Below are 25,426 nucleotides of genomic sequence, written 5' to 3'. Positions count from 1 at the left end.
AATTTGAAAAAGCATGTTTTAGTACAAAAGGCATCCTATATTTTATCTTTGAATACCAATGTAGTGACGTAATAATATATTCAAGCAATGTCATGTTAGCAGCTCTGGTCACACACCAACCTAACACTGAACTGTTGGCTGTCTCCAAGAAGTAATCAGTTATGCAATTTGAGCTTTGCTTCTACTTGAGTATTCATCTATATACTGTTAATTCAAAAGGTGCTTTACTGTAATTGTAACAGCAGTATTGTCAAATATCCCTTCCAAATAGAAGCTGTTTTAGTTATACAGATGCACAGGCCTCAACAGGGTATGAGCTCCTTTTAACTCAACAGCCCAATGCTTGCCTCATATATATTTTGGCAAAAACATATCTATCCACAAATGGCCCAGTATTCTATACAAATGTCTATTAGAAGCACTTTGCTACTGATTGAGCTTAGATATTGTTCATCTTGTGCAAATTAACCAGACTGTCAAAATCTTATACAGTACTAACAAAGTATTTCTTGACTCAGCAGATTTGTCCTCCACTTCCCTTCCTCACTTCTCTTCCTCGCACACTTTTCAGTTTTCCCAAACTTTTAAAATACTGATCCAAACCATAATTGTCCATGCAATTCAAACAGAATAATGTTAGCTTGGTGGTTGGTGAGAGCTCTGCTTTACTATATGACAGCTGCAGCTTAATAGTACTGCCACTTTTCATGCTCAGAGGGTGTAACCAAAAAGCAAGAACCTATGTGCCATGAAAGATCCATACTCAGAACAGCTGGTCACAAGGGCTCAGTTGGATTAAGCCAGGCATAGCTACTGCTATTAGGCATAAACTATCTTAGGGGTGCCTACTGGCCATACAGTGTATGTTCAATTGGCACTTCTGTAGATCTTGAGTCATATCATATGAGATTCTTTGTGTATTTCAGACTCCTGTGTTGGGCTCATAATGGATGTATGATTGACAACTTCCTCTGAATGGAATTGCAGTAAATATCCAGCATTTCTAAATTAGATGGTGAAAGTGGAAGGATCCTGAGAAGTTTATTTTTGTTTAAATAGGTGTCATTATGATGCACTGTGGAGATTTGGAGTTCACATATAAGAACAGTTATTCTGGAGGGGAAATAAAGGAAAATGCTAGAGATCTGACCATTTATTCTGTGATGATTCAGACATGGGAGAATCAAATATATTCTGTAATGTTTTACTAATAAGCATCTTAGTTACCAAGAACTGAAGCAGTGAACAAAACTCTGAACAAATCAGTTACTGGGATACAACTTGGTATGTTACCAATGAACATAATTTTAGTGGTAGATGCAGCACAGCCAAAGGATGTATGGATTTTTAGAAAAATTAAAGAAATTTTGTATACTAGCAACCCAACCTCTCAAGCAATAACTACACTATTAGTAATGGAAGATGAGGCAGACTGAATTTGCTATATGAACTACATGGTCCTGTGACTCAACATTTTAGTGCAAGTCAATTTAGAATCTTAAACTGTGCAAACATTTCAAGTCTGAAAAATGCTAATGGTTTTACGTTTGAAGTCAACCACTTCAACTTTTTTTGTCTTGACTGCTGATTTTTACTATTTTATAGACTTCCAAGCAGAACCTAATGTCAATGAATAAGATAGTTATGAGACAATTATTAAAAGGCAGGTTGGAAAACCTGTCTTTCATTAGCTTTCTCAAGAGTACAAGTGAAAACCTTGGTGTACCATGTTTTCTTCATGCCAGTGTACCTGTACCATTTGGGGAAAATACTGTTAAGGATTCAGTAGAATTAGATTTTTATGTTGTGGAAGAGTTGAACGAAAAGCTAGTTTAAGTAATAATGTTTTGTATTTTAAATGTTCACTATGTGCTTCAATTGCAACTTAGTGCACACTACCAAACTGAGATGGAAATGATTGAAATGGCTTCCTTCTGTGCTGTACTATTCTACGATTTAATGCTGTGTTTAATACATGTACCATTTGTACTACATTTCTAGAAAAACACAATTTTAAAGAATAAACATCAGCTGAATCTCCTGCATAACTGAGATATTGGGGTTTGTGTAGTATTTGTGATTTATACCAAACTACATGTATACCAAGTGATAACATATTTGCAGACATGTAGCTGTTTTTCTTTGTTGTTGTATTACTCTACACGTAAGACAGAAATTGGATCATAGTTTTAGATTATCTTTCTGGTGAGAAGAACCGTATCTATTGTTGAATTAGGACATTTGAATAGTATTCCCAAACAGCCGGGCAGTAAGCTGATGGAATTTTTTTTTACATTGCCAGTAATAGTTGTGGGGGAGGAAAGACTGGTTGCAACTATTAAGGCATGTAAAATTGGTCTCATCAGTTTGATTTTTTAAATAGTGATTATTTCAAATTGCACTGCAGATGGTTTATCTGAATTGTCTTCGTTTTCAGGTCCTCAGCTGCTGGTTATCAAAAACCTCAGCAACGGTTCAAGGGGAAATAGTTGGGATAGGTTGAACAGTAAGGAATTGTTAATGTATAGGCCCTGAGTAAAGAAATACCTTTATCACATGAAGGATTATTGAGATTTGTCAGAGGAAGTAGTGTAGTTCCAAACATTAGCTATGTATGGAATAAAGGATGTGCTTCTATTTTTCCTATATTTCCATATGTATATATATTTTTTATATATATAATGAGAGAGAACTTAATGTGGTGTCCCTAATATCTGCTGCTTGCTGTAATGCACTTGCACATTATTACTATCCTCTACGACGTCAGAAACATACGATCCTCATGCTGCATTCTGATTGGCAAGAACACGGTCTCCATTTAAAAGGTTAATACTGCCAGGAGCCTCTGATATAGGACTTAAAGTTCAGCAAATGCCGAGTTCAACCTCATTAGCAAGCATGATACCAAGGAGTGAATCCGGCACACATAAAGGAACTGACAATGCATGAAGTAGATATACTGCACTTAGTAATGCACGCCAGCCTCCTCTCAGAAACATTTGCCATACACGGTAAGGCAGTAAAGATGCAACATTCTGAAATATCTATTGAAATGAAGAATGGCAGTTATATTACAAAGAAGTCAGGATTAAAACTTTAAAACATGCTGTTGGAAACATCAGCATTTATTGATCAAAAAATTACTACGTTAATTTCTATTGAAGTTGAGCACTGTTTGAATTTTTAGATTTTGTCGACTGCAATTATATGTATGTAATACTGTAGTGTTTTTTTAAAACTGTCTTTTTCCTTGAACTATTTTACCAGTTCTCTCAAACTGCTTTCCCTGGTTACCCATGATGTTTGCTTTGCTTGGATAAGAGTGTTATCAAAATAATTATCCCTTCTTCCTAATGTGTTCCTCATATTAAAAATAAATAATACCCAGATTATACAGACCAAAAAATGATGCTTTGTAAATGGTGTTCCTGCTGATTTTTCCAAAATGGCTTTCTCTTCACTCAGTAATGCAGTAAACTCAAGATCGTTTCATGTATGTCAGATAAGCCAGACAATTCCCACCCTGTCTCATTTTCGCCAGCATTGTGAGAGCTGTGTTAAAATTAGGTAATAGTGAAATGACGTGATTGTTGGGTTAAACCTCAAAATTATAGTTTGAGGAATGGCTCTGGATGCCATCTCTGGGCGTTCTGGGGAAATCTGACGCTGTTTCAGAAAGTGGGCCTGTCACTCATTTTCCTTCTGAAGTATTTAAACTTTTTTTTGTTTCTATTACTGCAGATGGACTGTTGGAGTATATTTATTTTAAAAGGGCATTGCTGGCTTAAATTGAACCACTGTTAACATTTGGTATATTTTTAAAGGTTTGCTGGTATATTTTGACTGACAAACCATCAAGAGCTTTAACCAAAGAATTCACTGAAATATGTAGGCATATTTTATAGGAAATTCTGATGTATCTTAACTTTAAATGCTAATATTTATAACAAAATATTTCACACTGCTTCATTCAGCGTAACCAGCTGTATTTTGGGACAAAGGTTTAAAGGATGTAAAATAGGTAGTTGAAGTAGCTGGGAATGTGGTGAAATATAAATCTAACAAATATATAACTTAACTAATTTATTTAATGTCCCCAGGACTTGCAAGAAATCCTCAGTCAAAAATTTTACCCTGGGGTCAGAACAGATTATTCATTAAAGAATGGACTTTACCATGTCAGCTGTGATCAACATTCACATTTTAAAGAGCTCTCAGGATGTGACTTCTGTAATGACTACACCGGTATGAATGTCCAGAATCCAATTACTTGGAAAGAATTGATGCACTACCATCTTAGACTGTATCAAGTGCATAATATTAATAGCCCAGGCGTGTTTTCCACAACCAAACTATTCCCCATCTTGCTGACACCAGTGACCTTTTAAACAGTGACAAAGACCCCTGTAGAAATTGCCCGCATGGGAGATCACCCATTCCTGAAGTAATCCCCAAAAGGAATGTGGAGGCTTAGGGGACAGAGTGAAGTGTTACCAAATGGAAAATAGGAGCACATGCTTCTGAATTGTGTGGTCAATCTGGACAGCACTATTTGTCTCATTTGTTTTAGGGTGAAATGCATGTTTTATTTTGTCAATCATGAAGATAAATTCTACCTAGTGAAAGAGTTGGAGCAAAGCCGAATTAGTCCAACTCACCACCGCATGCAGTATAATTTACTCACTTGGTGTTTTCAGTGGTGCAGTTGTGTATGCATTCAATAGTTTGGATCTGGTTGACTTGTGGCGAATCTGAGCTGATAGCTGCCAGTTTAGTAGTTGTATCTGCTTAAGAATGTGCGCATTCCTCAGACTCTGATGCCTCCTTGGAGTAACCTATTATAGTAGATGTAATTTTTTTCTATTTAATTTGTGCAATATAGCTTATTTTAAAAAAAATGACTGAAGGCACATCCAGTTAAAGCAAATGTTACAGGCAAGTCTTGTTTTAACCTAGTGACATGAAGCCAAGCCTGAGGCTTGTGCCCACCTGCACATTTCTAATACATCTGTTTAAGTTAGGGGTGTTCGCAAAGCGTATACCCTCTTTGGAGCAAACTTGGTGTTGACACAAATTGAAAGTTTTTTCAAAATTGAAATATTTCAAATTGTTTAGCAACAGTGTTGATCAGTAGCGTTCGCTGGGCAAAAATGGTGAAACACCTGCCACATTCCTCATGAATTCAGTTAAGCTCAAGATTGCAGTGATGGAAACATGGAAGGCACCTTTCAACCCACTTTTGAACTAGTGAGCTTGCCAAGAGAATATATATTTTCTTTGTGGTCATTGGTTTAAAATATTAAGCAAAATAGTATTTGCATTTGATAGACTGTATTTTTTTGATATGAACACCACATTTGGACATATACCTTTTTACACTTGCAGCATTCAAATTTTCAGAATCTTTGTTCCCAATCCCCTTTGTCCTCTTTACAGCAAAAGAAGAATACACAAAAGCATTTACCAGACAAGAAGATAAATGGGGCCGGTGAAAATAATGTTCATTTTGAATTAAAAGCCACAATAAAGTTCTTTTAAATCTTAAATGTCCTGATGTTCCATTTATGCATTGGGTAGGCAAGAAACATTTTGCTTTCTAACAAATTGACTGAATCCACTTCTATTGAACTATGAATAAGGATGCAATTCATCGGATCGTCTCATAATACTTGAATTTAGAATTCATCACTCTCTTCCTGTTTATTTGTTGTCCAATAATCCCGATGATAACTAAAGGGGATACTTCAGGTTAGCCATTCTACCATCTGAAGTTTTAATGGTAAAAATTGTATGATAATGTTTTGTACTGTCTCTCTTCATTTCTTACAAAATAGTTAAATCAAAAGCCTTTGGTTGCAATCTTTACTAATTGCCTAAGTATTTTTCCAGAACGAAGTTTTGGTCTGTGACGCCTGATTATGAACTTGAGAGAAGGGATGCGCCTTGGATTCTTTAGTTTCAAAGTAAAGCATAGTTAATTTAAATTAGCTCATAGCTCGATGTCCTCGCATATGCTTTCTGAAATCTGGGGAAATGTTGCAATGATTTTTAAAAATGGATAGAAATATGTCATAACAAATCACATTACATTGTGGAGAATGACATAATGGAAAGATTATGGCTGATGTGTCCCATAGAAAGCACATTTTTGTACTCTTATTGCATCAGCAAGAGTGATTGGAGGTTAAGAATTTGTAACCATAGCAATTGCCAAAGCAAACTAACAGTACAGAGTTCTATTGGACAACATACCTGGAGAGTAATTATGGCTTTTAGATCCAAGTATTAAAAGATTTGGTAATTAAATTTTTTTAAATTTGCATAAAATTTTCAAAAGTGGCAAGTGTTCTTTAGCATTGTTTGAGTGCTGCGTACAGTTTAAGGGTCTATTTGATTAGCAGTAAATGTTGTTTAATGTGTTAAATGTTTAAGGTGTTAAATCTTCTCTAAGGTTGAGAGTCACAATCCAGTAAGGTGGAAAGTTCAAAATATTAACCTTGCAAGACTGACTTTTGGATCTAAATTAATATCTTTTGCCTTGTCCTAGATAACTTTTATTTGTGTTTGAATAAATACTAAATTTAAAAACAAAGTGGCGGAAATGATCAGGAATATTGATTGGCATCTGAAATAATGATTTTTTTTGGGGCTGGTTTTATTCTAAAGAAGGGTTAAAAAAAAACAATCTGCATTTTCATTTTGGATAATAAGCTTTTCTAGCTGTTTTGACTTGAGATTATCAAATTTGTGTGTTCTTTTTCTGGAAGAAGAATTATAGGGTAACAGGATATAAATTCAAAAATTATCCTTTTAAATATATTTGATAGAACAATTTCAAGTGAGTTCTATTTTCTTTGTCTTGCCCTAAACTTGAGATAAAGCTTCTTTTGCTTTGTAAATGGGATTCAAAAATCTGCATTGTAGGGGAAATTTTGGGGAGTTTTTTTGTGGTGGGTGGAATGAATTCGATGTCCTATGGGAATATTTATCATTTGTATATGGAAAAGCTAATATAAATTTTAAAATTGCCTATCTGATAAGTATGTTTGATGGATAGGCCGAGGCAAGTATCTGTTCCAGATCAAAAACGTAAGACTAATGGTTCTCCTGAGCACTCGGTTCATCCAGTGAACTATATCAATAGAAAAGGAGCCGAAGTATGATCACCAGTCTATGCTGAGGTAACAGATCTCAGCTAGTGCAGTGATAAAGGTACTACAATTGGACTCAGAACCCCAATTTAGAAAACAGAAAATTAGCCAAGTGACCACTGCTGATCTCTATGTGATCCCTACTAGAACAGTGTGCATGTGATTTTGAGAGCTAGCTTGGTTTCAGTTGTAATGTCTGTCATTGAGTAGTAGACGTTCATTATCAACACTGCAGCATGATGTTTGGCAATTGGGGGAGAACCAATGCAGGGGTTGATGCTTTCAAGGGGATGGCTACAAAGAAAGTGAAATGTGGTGGTTAGGGGCCGGCGGGGGTTGGTGTGGGAGAAAATTTACGCAAGAACTAAATGAAAGTGCTGTTTATTTTTTACCTTTACATTTGACTCAAGTGCTTGATGTGTTGTGAAAAAGTTGTTCGCTGGTTGTACATAGTACTATTGGACAACATACCTGGAGAGTAATTATGGCTTTAAGATCCATTGTTGGGTCTAGAAATTTCTGCTTGGTGCAGAGTAAAGATCTCACAAAAACTATTCAGATAAGGCTTTTCAACTCAACCTCAGCAGAATGCGCTCTGATATTTAAATTTCTATACCAGACATCCCTGCTGCATCTGGTAAAATTGTCATTAAAATAAATTAAGACTAGTTTTGTTCTATGGATTTACATGAATTTGATTGTCCCTTGCCGTATTTCATATTGAAGGGATAGCTTATCAGCGTAAACCAAATTTTGAACCCATATATTTCAGGTTAAAGGGGAGCATTCTGGCCCACTGTGCCAATCCCTGAGATATAAAAGGTGTGGGGTTTTTTGGCTAAATTTCATAGTCTGGAAGCTCAGGTGATGAGTTTGCTTCTAACATGACTGGTGACCTGTTGCCAGTTGTGTTGGATGAATATGGTCAGCTCTTGGATAGTTTGCTAAAAGGAATGCTATGTCTTAGGGGAATTTCAACTTGAGGGAAAGATGTACAGTAGCAGATTGGAGGTAAATGTTACCATTTCTTTCCCAATGTAAGTTTCATTTGGCCAGGAAGTTCTACAATAAATGGAAGCTTACTTCACGTATTGGGATCCATATTAGAATCCAAATAAGATGGGGTGGGGGGAAGGGAAGAGAGAAATGAGTTGGAAGGGAAACCCAAAAAGAAAATCATCGTGACCTTGTAAATTAATCATTTTCAGTTTCACCAAGCAAGAGCAACATTCATGCCATTAGTTTTTTCTAAAATTTTTCAATGGGAATTCCCTATTAGTTTTGTGAGTCATGTCCTACAGTATGCAAAGAAACTGAAACTGTATATGAGTACAAGCTACTTGTGGTTATACAGCTTTTTGGAGGCCAACAATAAAGAGGTGATGGTTATCATGAATAAGACAATTCGGCGCATTATTTGAATGAGGGCAGGCTCTTTTGGGCACCTCAACATGTTCAAGCTGGCTTATGATACTTGATATCTGGTAGTTGCCTACATCTGAGACTTTTTGTTTTTAAAGCCCTAGAGTATAACAGTGACTCCTATGTCAGTAGAATTCTACACCATAGTGACTTAATATAACTGGCTTAAGCATTAGCTGAGAATTGTACTCTGTTCTTGAAATGACCCATACTTTCAGTTCAGTTGTGTTTAACCATTATGTGATCTGTGTAAGCAAGGTAAGTGTCTTCACTGATTTAAACACTGATTTCTGCATATTGTTCTGGATTAAAAATTCTGAAGTGCCCAAAACTTGGATCACTTTGAGATTCTAAATTTGTTTCAATTTAATCTTAGAACTTCAAACTTATATCTGACTTAAAATATTTTAATAAAGTTAAATGTTAATGAAGCCACTGATTTGAGTCAACTGTAAACTATTTTTCGTAGGAACATGAGTAGGCCATTCTGTCCTTCGATTGTGCTGCACAATTCAGTTATATAGATCAGCCATGATTTAATTCTTAACTCCATCAATCTGTTTTAGTTCATTAACCCTTAATACCTTTGCCTAACAAAAATCATCATCTGAGTTCTCTGCCCAAAGGCAGGTCCTTGGTGATTATTCGTCAAACCATGGCAAAATGCCATGATTTTTTTTAACTACAGGTATGGCAAGGAGGCAAGCTCAAGTCTACCTCAGCCAGAATGGGCATTGACCCTTGTGCTGTTGGCATTAATCTGATTCACACGCGAGCTGCCTAGCCAACTGAGCTAACCAGCACCCCCAACAGAAATCTGTTTTTAAATTTAGGAGTGTTCCAGATTTCAACCAACCCTTGTGTGAAGTGGTTTTTGACTTCACCCCTGAACAACCTAGCTCTAATTTTGGACCCTCCCACCAGACGAAATAGTTTCTCTCTCGCTCTGTCTGTGTCCCTCTCTCTCTGTACCCTATCAAATTCTGTAATTGTCTTAAACGCCTCAATCAATTGATTCCTTAATGTTCTATATTCAGGAAAGTACAAGTCTAGTCTGTGCAACCCATTTTCAATTTAACACTTGTAGTCCTGATATCAATCTGGTGAATCTATTGTTTCCCTTTCCTCTCCAAGATTAATGTATCTTTCCTGAGCTGGAAGTGGCCAGAACTTAATGCAGTACCCCAGATGGGTTCTAGCCATAATTCTGTACAGCTGTTATATAATTTCTGCACCCCCTCGCCATCTTCTATTCCAGTCCACTTTTGAGATAAAGGCCAATATTCCATTAGCCTCTGCAATTATCTTGGTTTTAATGATTTCATTGACTATAAATTTCTCTGCTCATCCAGAATTTCTAGGTTCTCGCCGTTTAGAAAATACTCTGGTCATTCTTTCTTGTGTTCAAAGAAGATGACCTTGCACTTTCCCCACATTGAACTCCATCTGATAGTTTATACTCACTTAATCTATTGATGCCGCTTTGCAACTTTCTATTCCCATCTATTCTGTTTACTTTGCTGATGGCACTAGGCTAGGTGGCGCACTTAGATATATGGCTCTCTATTCCTTCACCCAAGTCATTTCTAAATATAGTGAAAAATTGCAGACCCCTGGGTATAAATCCCTGGGGAAAGCAACTAGTTGCATCCTGCCAATTTGAGTACATTCCCATTATTCCCTACTCTCTGTCTCCTACATCCTAACCAATTCCTTATCCAAACCAGTGGGTTTGCCTCCCAATTCCATACGCTTTCATTTTATGTACAGCCTCTGTCTTCTGTGGAACCTTGTCAAATGACTTCTGGAAGTCCATATCAATAACATCCTTGGACAAAATCATAAAAAAATTCAGCCAAGTTCGTTAATTCAAATCCCACTAGTGCAACTGGGGAACTTAAACTCAATTAATGAAATAAAATCTGGAATAAAAATAATGGTGACCATCAAACTAGCGAATTGTTGTAAAGACTCATCTGATCCCCTAATTGCCTTAGCTATGAAAATCTATCCACTCATACAGATCAGACCTTGTAAGTGATTTCTGAACCACAGCAATATGGTTGACTCTTAACTATCCTCTGAAATAACCTAGCAAGTCACTCAGTTGTATCCAAGAAAAGAGCTCACCATTCAAGGGCAATTAGGAATGGACAATAAATACCAGCCTTACCAGTGATGTCTGCATCCCACGAATGAATATATAAAAAAAAAGTATAGACATGACTTGCCCATTACAAATTTGTGCTGTATCTCTGGTCAGCTCCTGTTTTCCTAAATGCTTAATTTCACTGTTCCTAATAAACCCATAACTGATGTTAGGCTTACAGGCCTATAATTTTCTTGTTTATCTCACATGCCCTTCTTAACTAATGGAGCGCCTTTGGCAATTTACCACAAGGTGACAATTCCAGAATAGAGGCTCATGATTTTCCAAAACTCTGATGCCATTAAGTCAACTTCCTCACCACCTTTTAATACCTTTTGGTGGAAAATAGCTAGTCCTAGGGGTTTGGCTATCTTTAATTATGCTGGTTTCTCATTTCTTTTTAATTGGCTTAGTCAGTTACCATTCCATCAGTCTATTCTCAATCATCAGCAAAGTGATGAAAAGCGTCATTGACAGTGCAATTAAGCGGCACTTACTCAGCAATAACCTGCTCACTGACACTCAGTTTGGGTTCTGTTAAGTCAACACTCAGTTTGGGTTACTTGGCTCCTGACCTCATTACAGCCTTGATCCAAACATGGGCAAAAGAGCTAAATTCCAAAGGTGGGGTAGAGTGATTGCCTTTGACACCAGCGCAGCATTTGACCAAGTGTGGCATCAAAGAGCCCTAGCAAAACTGAAGTCAATGGGAATCTGGGGGAAAGATCTCCACTGGTTGGAGCCATATCTAGTACAAAGGACAATGGTTGTGGTTGTTGGAGTTCAATCATCTCAGTCCCAGGACATTGCTGCAGGAGATCCTCAAGGTAGTCAGTTAGGTCCAACCACCTTAAGCTATTTCATCAATGATCTTCCCTCCGTCTTAAGATCGGAAGTGAGGATGTTCACTGATGATTGCACAATATTCAATACCATTCGCAACTTCTCAAATACTGAAGCAGTCTGTGCCCATATGCAGCAAGACTAGACAAAGTTCAGGCTTGGGCTTATAAGTGGCAACTAAAATTTGTGCCAGGGAATGACATCTCCAACAAGAGTGAATCCAACCATCTTACCTTTACATTCAGTGGTATTACCATCACTGAATCCCCCAATATCACCATCTTCAGGATATCATTGATCAGAAACTGAACTGGATCAGTCATACAATACTGTGGCTATAAGTGCAGAGGTTGGGAATTTCGCAGCAAATAACTCCCCTCCTCACTCCCCAAAGCCTGTCCACCATCAACACGACACAAGTCAGGAGTATGATGGAATACTCTCCACTTGCCTGGATGAGTGCAGCTCCAACAACACTCAAGAAGCTTGACACTACCCAGGACAAAGCAGCACACTTGATTGACATCCCATCCACCATCTTAAATATTCACTCCCTCCACCATCAACCTACAGTGGCAGCAGAGTGTACCATCTACAAGGTGCACTGCAGAAACTCACCAAGGTTCCTTCAATGTCACTGTCCAAATCCTCAACATCTACTGCCTAGAAGGACAAGAGCAGCATTTGCATGGGAACATCACCACCTGCAATTCCCACCCCCCCACCACCTCCAAACCACATGCCATCCTGACTATCCTTCACTGTTGCTGGGTCAGAATCCTGGAATTCCCATTCTAACAGCACTGTGAGCATACCTATAGACTGCAGTGGTTCAATAAAGCGGCTCACCACCACCGCCTCAAGGTCAATTAGGGATGGGCAATAAATGCTGGCCTAGTCAGCGATGCCCAAATCCCATGGAAGAATAAAAAGCACTAGATTGTACCCACGATTTTTATTTTTCCTTAATTTCAGGCTACATAACATTGTTTTGTAACCGTTTACTCAACCACGCTGAGCTTATGGCTTTTCAAAGCAAGATACAAACTTCCAATTTATTCTTGAAGTTAAGAGTAGTTTGTGCCATATGGAGCTTAATTCAACACTGAAGTAGTAAACTTAGTGCACAAAACCCTTCTGAAATGGGCAGGAAGTGTAATTGATTGCCCTGCAGTGCACTGTACAGCTAGGCAGTGTAGTAGTATAGTCTTATTCATTTAGGTGTTTCCTTTTATGGAGGAGAAAATAAATCCAAAGCCGTTTACAAGGGGGTTTCCTCAACTCGCTCACTTTCCAGAAGCAGCTAATAAAAGAACATGAGTCTTCTAAGATACGTCACCATATTTATACATCCACCGCTGATTTTACACGTCGGATTCATTGACCTTTTTCTTCTTTGGAGTGTACTGGTGAATAGAGTTCTGTAACCATTTTATACAGCAGCAACAGAATCTCATTAGTTTCTCCGTTACCATTTTTAGTTGTATTGAATCTGGTTTGTTCCTTTCCTTAATGTTTCAGGTTGATGACCTTTCATCAGAACTAGGAAAGCTAACTCTGCTCTCTCTCTCCACAGATGCTGCCTGACCTGCAGCATCTGAGTATTTGCAGAATTTTCTGTTTTTTATTTCAGATTTCCAGCATCTATAGTATTCTGCTTTTCAGCTAGCTCCTTCCTTGTTTACTAACACCTGCCACCTTGTTTCTGCTCATCTGAAACATCCATCAGTTGGTTTATGGGTCAATATGACCTTTATCCAAAAAAATTCTTATCCACTTTGTAGAGTGTCACATAGATAAATTAATAAATAAAAACATAGCAAATCAAAATTGATAAACAGTAAATCAACACCCAAAGTGTACATTACTTAGGCTGGTGAACTTCTCTTCTGTTCAAACATAGGTATTTTACTGGGATGAAAAAGAAATTTAGAGGACTGTTGGGTTTCTCTTTTATATTAATATTTTGTCTCTTTCTGTTGCTTGCAGCTCTTCCTCCAAAGCCACCTAAACCCATGACGTCAATAACTGCCAATGGAATCAAAGATAGTGGAAGCATATCTCTACAAGATGCTGAGTGGTACTGGGGAGATATCTCTAGGTCAGTATATCATTTGTGCCTTGTACACTCCTATCATCTGTTGAGATGTAGCTGCCGGTTTTGCTTAAAACCAATTGACTTAGTTAAGGGCCTCCAGCCTAATCCTGCTGCTAAATTTAACTGAAATAACAGCTTAAAATCCATTTTGTGTGTCACACAAAATTTCCGTCATAGGGATCAATTGAATCAAGCAATATGGCTTTAAAAAAAAATCTTTCCTGGCAGCAGCAACTTTCCTAATGAGCCTATCCATGCAAGATCAAACAGGAACGCAAAGCTAGTTAGCAATAAGAATTCTCTTAATTAGGAAATGGAAAAGATGAAGAACTGAAAGGTAAAGTGTTGAGACTTATATAAAGCGTTAAATGCAGTTGGAATAGTAACGATGCATAATTAATATTTGTATAAAAAAAGCAATCAGAATCTTGTTGCTAGTCTTGTCATAGTGCTAATCTAGCAGATTTGGTTTTAAGAGGAGCAGCTTTCAGGGATAAAATTGCTTGTTCACAATAGATGCCTACTGGCCCAGTCTAATCACCACTTTTTTATCTATAGGGAAGAAGTGAATGATAAGTTGCGAGACATGCCAGATGGTACATTCCTTGTGCGGGATGCTTCCACCAAGATGCAGGGAGATTATACTTTGACCCTCAGGTACACAATAAATTGAAGTATTGAAATATTTCTTGTCAAAATGCTAGATCTATTTCACAGTCTGTATTGAGGAGGGAAGGCATTGTTTATTTAATGAGAGTGCTTTGATAGATTTTTAAACTTCTGCATTGACATTTACTATTCACTTTTTGAACCAAGCAAGATGTAAATGATGCAGAAGTCATCGACAAATCCCTTCCTCACTCTTAGAATCACCCATGCCCAAATATCTTTGCATCCTTACAGAAACTCATAGGGAAGAATTGACAGAAAACAAATGGGAGACAACCATCTGGTTCATTAAGCCTGGCCTGCCCTGGCATGATGTTACTTGCATGTGCCATTGCTCTAAGCAGTCTCCTCGAAGAGGCTAGAAAAAAAACTAGAGGTCAATTTAAGTGGTTGGGGACAAAGCACTGAGAAACTTCTCTCTGACCCCTGAAGGCAATAATTGAAGCTTTAGGGAACCAATGATTGGTGACTCTAATCCCAATCACCCATGTATTTGTCACTTACAGGAACTCATCCAGCTCCCCTTTGAATGTCTGCAATAAATTTGCACTCTCTGTACATCCCAATAACTTATGTCAGCAGTTGGTAACACCTGGTAAAAAGAAGTACCTCCTAGCATCTAACTTAATTTTGTATTTTTACAATGTACAAGTATTTCCCCTATGCCTATTTTGTTCAATAACATACCTATATGGACACTGTCTAACCCTTTCATTATTTTAAAGACGTCATTCGTATTTCCCAAAACATTATTTATTTCCTCATCTTACCCCCAAAACTAGATACCTCCTCGGAACCCTTTTTCAGGGCTTCTATTGCCCACTGTGTCCAAAACTGGGCACTTTGTCCTAGATGTGGCCTGACCGAGGTTTTGTTCAAAGAAAGAAAAGCATTTTTTGCCTCTAATTATCCCAATAATACATTCTCAAACTCTATTTGCTTTCTTAATAGTCTTTCGTTAGTGCCCCTATACCTTCAATGAATCATTCACTATAAGCATCTGATATTTCTCCCGTTCAGTGAGCTCATGTACGCAACTCTCCATTCTTGTAATTGTTCCATCTGTTTCATGTTGCACCTCTCTGGCAGATGTATTTTAATATAGACGTGGATATTTTTCCCCCATTGCATTTAGATCTCATTTTCATTTACAGTCCTTACATCTGCTCAAACCTTTGTGTCCTTCATAAACTTGCTAATAATTTTGCTGATGCCTTCATCTGGATCAGTGATGAAGATACTGTAGTGCAACTACATCAGTACCAATTTCTGTGGAAGTCCATGAGTAACTTGCCCCCACACAGTGCTCCTATCACAAGACAGTCTACACAGCTCCTTATCTGACCCAAAATCTTGCTGCTAATCCCACAAACTCAAATGTACTTAGTCTTTTGTGCGGCACTTAATCAAAAGCTTTTTGAAAGTTTAGTTACACAATATTGACTGGGTTGCTGAATAAATTTACTTACAGTCCCCTGGGATTTCATTAGCATTAGCAATTAATGTGACTGGTCAACAATGAATCTTGTTCCTCCTTCACCCATAGTGTTTTCCACTAATACCTAACACTCACCTATGTGGATGAGAAGACTATTCACATTCAGTGTGCCCGAACTGAATTCTTTGTACGTCTGTGTGAATTAAAGTTTGTGCTTGATTTTCATTTTTTAAATAATTTGTAACAAATTGCACTTACATTTTGATTTAATAAAATCTTGCCAGCTGGATTCTGTTGATATCCACTCTTGATACTGGGAGTATCTAGAATATACTGGAATGTTATCTTATGTTGTAGGCATGCTAGTGTATCTAGCTAGAGTATAATGTGTAATGGAAAGATGTGCTTTACATAGACCACCTTGCCACTAAAGACTTAATCGAACCGTTTGTCACTCAATTCAATGTTTGTATTAGAGTTATGTTCTCTGTCTTTGCCTTGCTAGTGCAGATTATTAGTATCTCATTGACTGATTTCAGTCAGTGTCACAAGATATTGGTCATATTTGATTTCCCTCCATTGCATTTTAAAAGATCAATGATTAGTCAGTCAGAATGTGCTTTATTTCTATTATGATCAAATAAGAAAACTTAGTAATGATGTATGCAGAAAAGGGAAACCATTTCTACTTTTACTTTAAACCTTATTGTACTGGTTTGACTGCTGTAGAAGTATTTCTCAGCACTGATTTTTTTTCCTTGGAAAATTACACAAACTCCTGTTTGAATTGTTAATACAGCCAATTACCCATTTGGCACAACATTGTGCTCCCTTAATTCACTGTCATGATTAGCTTATTAAAAAGTTCAGTGAAATAATAAGAACTCTTGCACAATTCCTTCTAAGTTTTTTAATTGCAATAGAAGGTTTTTTGAAAGGTAGTTACTTTAATACCTTGCTCTATTTCTTTTAAAAGAGGGATCAATTGGGGTCCATTAGTGGATTTTTCTCTTCAGTTTTGTCCTGTATCTTTATCTCTCCTAACAGCATTAACTTGTGTATTGTTTCCAAAGGCAGTGACATCCTTCTGATTTCTGTCCAAGGTGGTTTTTATCTTGTGTAAACTGGATAATAAACATCAACAGACATTTTGGGGAGGGCATTGCAGCAGTCCCCAGTCTTGTCTTCACTCAGCACCTGTGCTTTTTAAACAAAAGCTGCAGGAGGTGATAGGAGCTTACTCCATACTATTCATTCCTCTCTGCATCCATTTCGCACCAGACAATTGTTCAGAGGTGTTGGTGACGAAACAAGTCTGAACAGATAGGTGAGTGAATTTGGTATGTTCTTGATCTTTGTAGTTCAGCATCAGGCTGAGGAGTGCCTCAAACACATTGGGTCATCAGAAGCTTTAGCAGGGCACTTGGAGAAGCTCAAGGTAATCAGGCTGAGTCAATATGGCTTTGTGAAAGGGAAATCATGTTTAACCAACTTATTGGAGTTCTTTGAGGAAGTGACATGTGCTGTGGATAAAGGGGGACCAGTGGATGTACTTTATTAGATTTCCAGAAGGTATTTGATAAAGTGCCACATCAAAGATTATTGTGGAAAATAAAAGCTCATGGTATAGGGGTAACATATTGGCATGGATAGAAAATTGGCTGGCTAACAGGAAACAGTAAACATAAATGGGTCTTTTTCAGGTTGGCAAGATGTTGGTTTAAGGGGTGGATGGGATGGTTGCCAAATTTGCTGATGACTCCAAGGTAGGAAAGTAATTTGTGGAGAGGGCATAAGGATGCTACAAAAAGATATAGCTAGGTTAAGTGAGTGGGCAAAGGTCTGGCAAGTGGAGTATAATGTGGGAAAATGTGAAATTATCCATTTTGGCAGGAAGAATAAAAGAGTTCAATTACAGACTAGTCAGTTTAACTTTGGTGGTGGGGAAACTTGAGGAAACAATTATTTGAGATAGAATTAATAGTCACATGGAAAAAAATTAGATTGATTTGGAAGAGTTAGCATGGATTTGTTAAAGGAAAATCATGTCTAACTAATTTGCTGGAGTTATCAGAGATGGTTAATGAGGGCAAGGCCGTTGATGTGGTGTATATGGACTTCCAAAAGGTATTTGATACAGTGCCACACACCACACTTGTGAGGAAAGTTATGGGTCATGGAATAAATGGGACAGTAGAAATGTGGATACAAAATTGGGGATAGGAATCAGAGAGTAATGGTTAATGGGTATTTTTCGGGCTGGAAGAAGGTTTGTAGTGGAGTTCCCCAGGGGTCGATATTGAGACCCTTGGTCTCCCTGATATATATAAATGATCTAGATCTTGGTGTGCAGGGGACAATTTCAAAGTTTGCGGACGACACAAGACTTGGGAGAATTGTAAACTGTGAGGAGGATGGTGTAGAACTTCAAAAGGGCATTGACACATTGCTGGAGTGGGCAGATAGGTGGCAGATGAAGTTCAATGTGGAGAAGTGTGAGGTGACACACTTTGATACAAAGAATATGGAGAGACAGTGTAAAATAAAGGATACTATTCTAAAGGGTGTGCAGGAGCAGAGACACCTAGGTGTATATGTACATAAGTCATTAAAGGTGGCAGGACAGTTAGAGAGCTGTTTCTAAAGTATTCTGGGCTTCATTAATAGAGCACAAGAGCAGAGAGGTTATGATGAACTTATATAAGACACTGGTTAGACCTTAGCGGGAGTATTGTGTACAGTTCTGGGCGCCACACCTAGGACGGATGTGAATGCCTTGAAGAGAGTGCAGAAGAGGTTTATGAGAATGGTTTCAGGAATGAGACACTTCAGTTATGAGGAAAGATTGGAGAAGTTGGGACTGTTTTCCTTGGAGAGGCGAAGGCTGAGAGGAGACTTGGTAGAAGTTTTCAAAATAATGAGGGGCCTGCACAGAGTAGATAGAGAGAAACTGTTCCTGCTCGTAAACAGATCAAGAACCAGAGGGCACAGTTTTACAATGTTTTGCAAAAGAAGCAAATGCGAGGTGAGAAAAAAACTTTTTCACACAGCAAGTAGTTATGGTCTGGAATGCACTGCCTGGAATTGTGGGGAGGCAGGTTCAATTGATGCATTCAAGAGGGCATTGGATGATTATCTAAATAGAAACAATGTGCAGGGTTGTGGGGGAAATGGCAGGAGATTGGCTCTAAGTTAAAATGCTCAGAGAGCCGGTGCAGACACAATGGACTGAATGGCCTCCTTCTTCTGCGAGAGGCATATTATCTAAATGGTGAGAGATTACAGAGCTCTTGAGCTACAGAGGGATCTGGTGGTCTTGGTGCCTGAATCGCAAAAGGCTGGTATGCAGGCACAGCAAGTAATTAGGAAAGCTAATAGAACGTTATCATTTATTGTGATGGGAAGGTTATGCTTCAGTTATACAGAGCACTAGTGAAACCACATCTGGAGCACTGTGCAGTATTAATCACCTTATTTAAGGAAGGATGTAAATGCATTGGAAGCAGTTCAGAGAAGGTTCACTGGACTAATACCTGGAATGGGTGGGTTGTCTTAAGAGGAAAGGTTGGATAGGCTAGGTTTGTATCTGCTGGAGTTAAGAGTAAGAGGCGACTTGATTGAAACATTTAAGATCCTGAGGGGCCTTGACGGTGGATGTGGAGAGATGTTTCCTCTTGTGGGAGAATCTAGATTTAGGGGTCACTGTTTAAAAATTCTGAGGGTGTTGAGTCTTTGGGAATCTGTTCCTGAAAAGGCAGTGGAAGCAGAGTCTTTGAATATTTTTAAGGCAGAGGCGGATAGATTCTTGGTAAGCAAGGGGATGATAGGTTATCGGGGATAGGTGGGATGCAGATTTGAGGTTATTATCAGATAAGCCTTGATCTTATTAAATGGTGGATCAGGCTCAAGGGGATGAATGGCCTACTGCTTCTCCTTGTTCTTATTTTTTTTTAGAACAGAGGACATAATTTGTATATAGTGTTGCTGACCCAAAATCTGCAGTAGCCAAAACTGATATTACTGTAACACCAGTGAAGAGAAGATGTTTATAAAGAAAAGAGTCATAGTGTCATTTGTGGCACAGAAGGAGGCAAGTTGGCCCATCGAATCCATGCCGACACTTCGTGGATCTGTCCAATCAGTCCCATTTCCCTGCTGCATCCCTGCAAGCTTATTTCTTCAAGTGCCCATCATTGAAATCATTGATCGTCTCTGTTTCTATCACCCACGTAGGCAGTGAATTCTAGATCATTACCACTAGCTGTTTAAAAAATGTCTTCCTCATATTCCCCCTGCACATCTTGCCCAGCACTGTAAATCTGTGCCCCCTAATCCTCGTACCATCAGCAAATGGGAACAGGGTTTGCTAGCCTACCTTATTCAAACCTGTCATTACCTTGTACACTTCTATCAATCTCCTTTGCTCCAAGGAGAACAACCCCAGCTTCTCCAAGTTAACCTTCTAGTTAAAATCCCTCACCCTTGGAACCATTCTGGTAAATCATCTCTGCACCCTCTCAAGGACCCTCACATCTTCCTTAAAGTGTGACGACAAGAACTGGACACAATACTCTAGTCATGGCCTAACCAGAGCTTTCTGAAGGTTCAGTATAACTTGCCTGCTTTTGTACTCGGTGCCTTTATTTATGAAGCCCAAGATCCCACATGCATTGCTAACCACTCTCTGAATCTGTCCTGCCACCTTCAAAGATCTATGCACATGCTCCTCCAGACCCCTCTGTTCCTTCACACTCTTTAGAATTGTGCTATTAAATCTAAATTACCTCTCCCTATCCCTTTGCCAAAATGTATCACATCACACTTCTTTGTATTAAATTCCTTCCATCTGCTAGCCTATCTATGTCCTGTTGTAGTTGATTGGCATGATACTCACTGTTTGCCACTCCTCCAAGTTTGGTATCAGCAAATTTTGAAATTTTACTCTGTTCCAATATCCAAGTCATTTATATAGGAATAAAAGCAGTGGTCCTAGCACTGACCCTTGGAAACTCCACTAACTATTATCCACCAGTCTGAAAAATAACTATTTAGCATGACTAGCTGTTTTATGTCTTTAACCCAATTTTTATCCAATTTGATGCCGAACTTCCTATTCCACACGCCTCAATTTTGTTAACCAGCCTTTGTGATCCTTGGTCAAACACTTTCTTAAAATTTATGTTGACATCAGACACTGCATTCCATTCGTCAACCTTCTCTGTTACTTCATTTAAAAAAATCAATTAGATTAGTTGAGCACAATCTGCCTTTTACAAATCCTCCTTAAATAACTCAAACCTTTTGCTTGTTGATCTTTTTCCCCTCTGATTATTGTTTCTAAAACCTTAGCTACCACTGACATCAAACTAAGTGGACTGTAGTTGCTAGCTCAGTCCTTATGCACTTTCTTGAATAAGCATGTCACAGTTGCCACTTTCCAATTCTCTGACACCTCCTCTGTATCTAGGGAAGATTGGAAGGTTGTGGCAAGCCCTTCATCTACCTCCACCCCTACTTTCTTCAATAACCTGGGATGCAAGCCATCCCAATCTGGTGAATTAACCCTCTTAAGGATACCCAGTCTTTCCACTACCACCTCCGTTTCAATTTTCACCCCATCCAATACCTCTGCTATCTCTGCTTCTACCAATTTTATGTTGTCAGATTCCCCTTCCTTATTAAACACTGTTACAAAGTATTATTTAAGTATTCTTGCCTTGCTCTGCACCTCTATACATATGTAACCCTCTTTGCCCCTCATAGGACCCACTCCACTTCTTACTAGCTGCTTACCATTTACATGTTGGTAGAAGATTTTTGAGTTTCTTTTTATGTTGACTGCCATTCTATTCTTATATTCTCTCTTTGCCAGTTTTCTTTTCCTCTTCACTTCCCCTCTCAACCTATGGTATTTATCCTGGTTCTTGCTTGAAGGATTCACCTGACACGCATCATAATCCTCTTTTGTTGTTTCATCATATTCTCAATATCACTTGTCATCCAAGGAGCCCTGGTTTTGTTTCCTCTGCCTTTTGTGCTTGTTGAAATATTCCTGGCCTCTACATGAAGCATCACTTGCTTAAAAATCAACCATTGTTCCATTACAGTTTTTCATGTAGGTCTTTGATTCCATTTTACCCAGGTTTCATCCCTTCTCATCCCATTGAAATTAGCTCTCTTCCAATTTAGACTGTCTACTTTTAGATTGTCCTTGCTCTTCTGCATTACTAATCTAAACCTTGAATATCGCTGAAAAGAGAGACATGTTGCTGAAGATTTTCATCTTGTACTCATCAGGACAATACAAGAATGCCAAATTTTAAGTAATCGCAACAATTTATACTACAGGAGAAAGGGGGTTCTGATTGGTTGGCAAGTCAATTCTGATTGGCTGAGGTGCTGCCATGGAGAAAGCAACAGGGAACTATAGAGGCCCTATGCTTCCGGGTAATTCAAAAAAGGCACAAAGCTTGTACATATGATAACGTGTCCCTGCGTATGAATGTATGTTGCATCTAGCAAGCATAAATGAGTCACATTACAAGTTTGACTGATCATCTAAAATTGGTTTTTAGTTTAGCTATTAGCACACTCAGGATTGTTCCGCAAGTACTGCTCATTCGCAACATCACAACTAACAGATATTTTGTTTTGGGTTTTTAAGTGCGGGCTGGCTGAGTACAGTGTGCACTCTACCTATTATGAACAGCCAGAGGAACATGTTGTTGCATTCAGTCAGCCAATCTTGGGCATGTACGGCCTATATACCCGGGCTGAAATTCATACATGACGTTGCTCAATTGTGTAGTAGGCAGAATGTCTTTTTGGACTGGCGGCAGCATCCTATTAGTAGAAAATACCACTTGCATCACCACTGCATAGTACCAGCATGATACAGCTTGCTTAACCTGTTGTTCAAATTTTTAAGATACTTTGCCTCTCCAGGGTAATTTGAGGTAAATCGAGCACTTTTCAGGTCCAAATGTGGTGGTCTTTTGTCCATTTGCAAGTTTGTGCGATATGCAGCGAACAATGATCTGAACAAGATAGCCATTGTTCTACAGTATTGCTTTGATGCATTCTATTTCTGTGTCAAGCTTACAAGGTGAGCAAAGGCCCTCTTTGCAAGATTGCTGATAAGGCCAATCTCTTGGCTTGTGGAGCTATACGAATCCCAACATAAACCAGTGAAGGTAGGCTTGTGGTGTACAGCAGCGGAGAAACGATTAGCGGATTCCTCAACTAGCATGTCGAGGAAAGGCTGCGCATTAGACTAACCATGTCAAAAGCGAGTTGGAGCGGGGGATGGAGTGCATGAAAGTATGTAACACCTTTACATGCGGCTGCAGATTCAAAGGTTGCACACGTGCCTTCTACATATCAGAAATATGCATCAGGTAGGAGGTTAGGGCTTATTCCATCGAAAATGCATATCTGATGTAAATGTTAGCAAGTGCTGGACCTAGAGGGGATTCCATGGCTACACCATCTGTTTAGGCATAAATGGTGTCATTTCAACTGAACTTAACTGCGCAAGTTACTAAGTTCATAAGTTCAATGGATGCAGATTCAGAAAATGGCAGCAGGTCTAGCTTACTATGATGTAGTGACATGGCGCAAACGTCGATGGCTTCCTTCAAAGGTACATATATAAATTAGCTAACAATGTCAAACAAGCGCATAGACAAGGCATTGCTAGCAACATGTAGTTCACCTATAGCCTTAGTGTATGTGGAAAATCATGAAGAACCGTCTGTAATAGTACACTCAATCATTTGGCCAATTCATACTGAGCAGAACCAGTCATTGATAAAATAGGGCATAATGGGACATCACTTTTGTGCATCTTATGCAGCCCATACATGAGTGGACATAGGATTTGTCCTCATGGCTCACTATCATATACATCGTAAGGCAGCTTGCTACTCTTGCACAAGCCCAACAAACTTTTAAAGTAAAAGCAAAATACTGCAGATGCTGGAAATCTGCTCAACCTTCTCTGAAGAGGAGTCATACAGACTCGAAATGTTAACTCCTTTCTCTCCACAGATGCTTGTTAGATCTACTGAGTTTTTCCAGCATTTTTTATTTTTGTTCCAAACTTTTTTAAAGCTTGCTTTTGAGCAAGGCTGCATGATCATGCTTGGCAGCAGATCTAACAGATATGAATTTGGAACCATCATTAAGAACCTAATTTTTTTATTCTTTCACAGGATGTGTGTGTTACTGGTTTGGCCAGCATTTGTTTCCCATCCCTAATTGCCCTTGAAAAGTTGGTGGTGAACTGTCATTTTGAACCACTACAGTCCATATTGTGTAGGTACACCCACAGTGCTGTTAGGAAGGGAGTTCTAGGATTTTGACCCAGTGACAGTGAAGGAACAGTGATTTAGTTCCAAGCCAGCTGGTTTGGAGGGAAATGTGCAGGTAGTAATGTTCCCATGCATCTGCTTCCCTTCTCCTTCTAGGTAGTGGAGGTCACAGGTTTGGAAGGTGCTGTTGAAGGAGCCTTGATGAGTTGCTACAGTGCATGTTGTAAAAGATACACACAGCTGTCAATGGTGGAGGAAGTGAATATTTAAGGAGGTGGATCAGTTGCCAATCAAGCTACTGCTTTGTCCTGGATGATGTTGAGCTTCTTGAGTGTTGTTGGAGCTGCACTCATCCAGGCAAGTGGAGAGTATTCTATCCCACTCCAGACTTATGCTTTGTAGATAGGGGGCAGGCTTGGGGAGTCGAAAGGGTGAGGTACTCTGCCTCTGACCTGCTGTTGTAGCCACAGCATTTATATGGCTGATCCATTTCAATTTCTGGTCAATGGTAACTGCACAGGATGTTGATAGTGGAGGATGCAGTAATGGTAATGCCATTGAATGTCAAGGCTGATGCGGTTAGGTCCACTCTTGTTGGAGATGGTCATTGCCTGCAACTTGCACGCCAATGTTATTTGCCACTTACCAGCTCAAACCTGAATGTTGTCCAGGCATTGCTGCATAGGGATTGTTTTAGTATCTGAGGAGTTGCGAATGGTACTGAACGTTGTGCAATGACGAACAAACATCCCCACTTCTGACCTGACGATGTAGGTCATAGGTGAAGCAGCCGAAGATGGTTGAGCCTCGGACACTACCTTGAGGAACTCCTGCAGTGATGTCCTGGGATTGATACCCCTCCAACAACTACAACCATCTTTCTTTGTGCGAGGTATAACTCCAACCAGTGGAGAGTTTTCTCCCTGATTTCCCAAAGACTTCAATTTTGCAAGAGCTCCTCGATGCCACACTTGGGCTGGGGTTTTCCGTGCCCGCTGGCATCAGGCGTGTTCGCCGGCGTGAGCGGACAATATGGCGAGAAGGCCAAAAATCGGTTCCACAACGTCGTGAAACCAGTTTGTGATTGTCTACTCAGCCCATCGATGGCGGGCTGTGTTCCCTGCCATTGGACATCGGGAACCTCTTTGTAATACATCAGCATATCATTATAAGGCCAGACCCCCAGACTCAGTCGTTTGCCCCCCCCACCCCCCCCCCCACCAACCCCCCAGCTTGCTGGATCGTCCACCCACATTGGTGCGAAAACACGCCGGTGGAGAACACGTCTTGACAACTGTGACATGCCGAAGTCGGGACTTATCGCCAGGGCCTTACTCACGTTGC

The 25,426-nt window shown here is 39.1% G+C and overlaps 1 protein-coding gene across 5 annotated transcripts in view; it reads left to right on the top strand.

The window, feature by feature from the left end:
* The window catches only part of pik3r3b (phosphoinositide-3-kinase, regulatory subunit 3b (gamma)), a 614,009-nt gene that overhangs the window by 570,807 nt on the left and 17,776 nt on the right, over nucleotides 1–25,426 (top strand). For 4 of the 5 annotated variants that reach the window (XM_078561061.1, XM_078561062.1, XM_078561063.1 and 1 more), the window contains 2 exons: nucleotides 13,555–13,666; nucleotides 14,222–14,320. In XM_078561061.1, coding sequence (XP_078417187.1) covers nucleotides 13,555–13,666; nucleotides 14,222–14,320 — 211 coding nt within the window. Of the gene's footprint in view, nucleotides 1–2,881; nucleotides 3,012–13,554; nucleotides 13,667–14,221; nucleotides 14,321–25,426 lie in introns of those variants that run through there. The other variant, XM_078561064.1, reaches the window with a different exon arrangement.

This window comes from Cetorhinus maximus, chromosome 17 (assembly GCF_964194155.1).
Source record: "Cetorhinus maximus chromosome 17, sCetMax3.hap1.1, whole genome shotgun sequence".
Taxonomy (NCBI): Eukaryota; Metazoa; Chordata; class Chondrichthyes; order Lamniformes; family Cetorhinidae; genus Cetorhinus; species Cetorhinus maximus.
The sequence above is the reverse complement of the archived record's forward strand: the minus strand, read 5'-3'. Positions and strand labels throughout refer to the sequence as shown.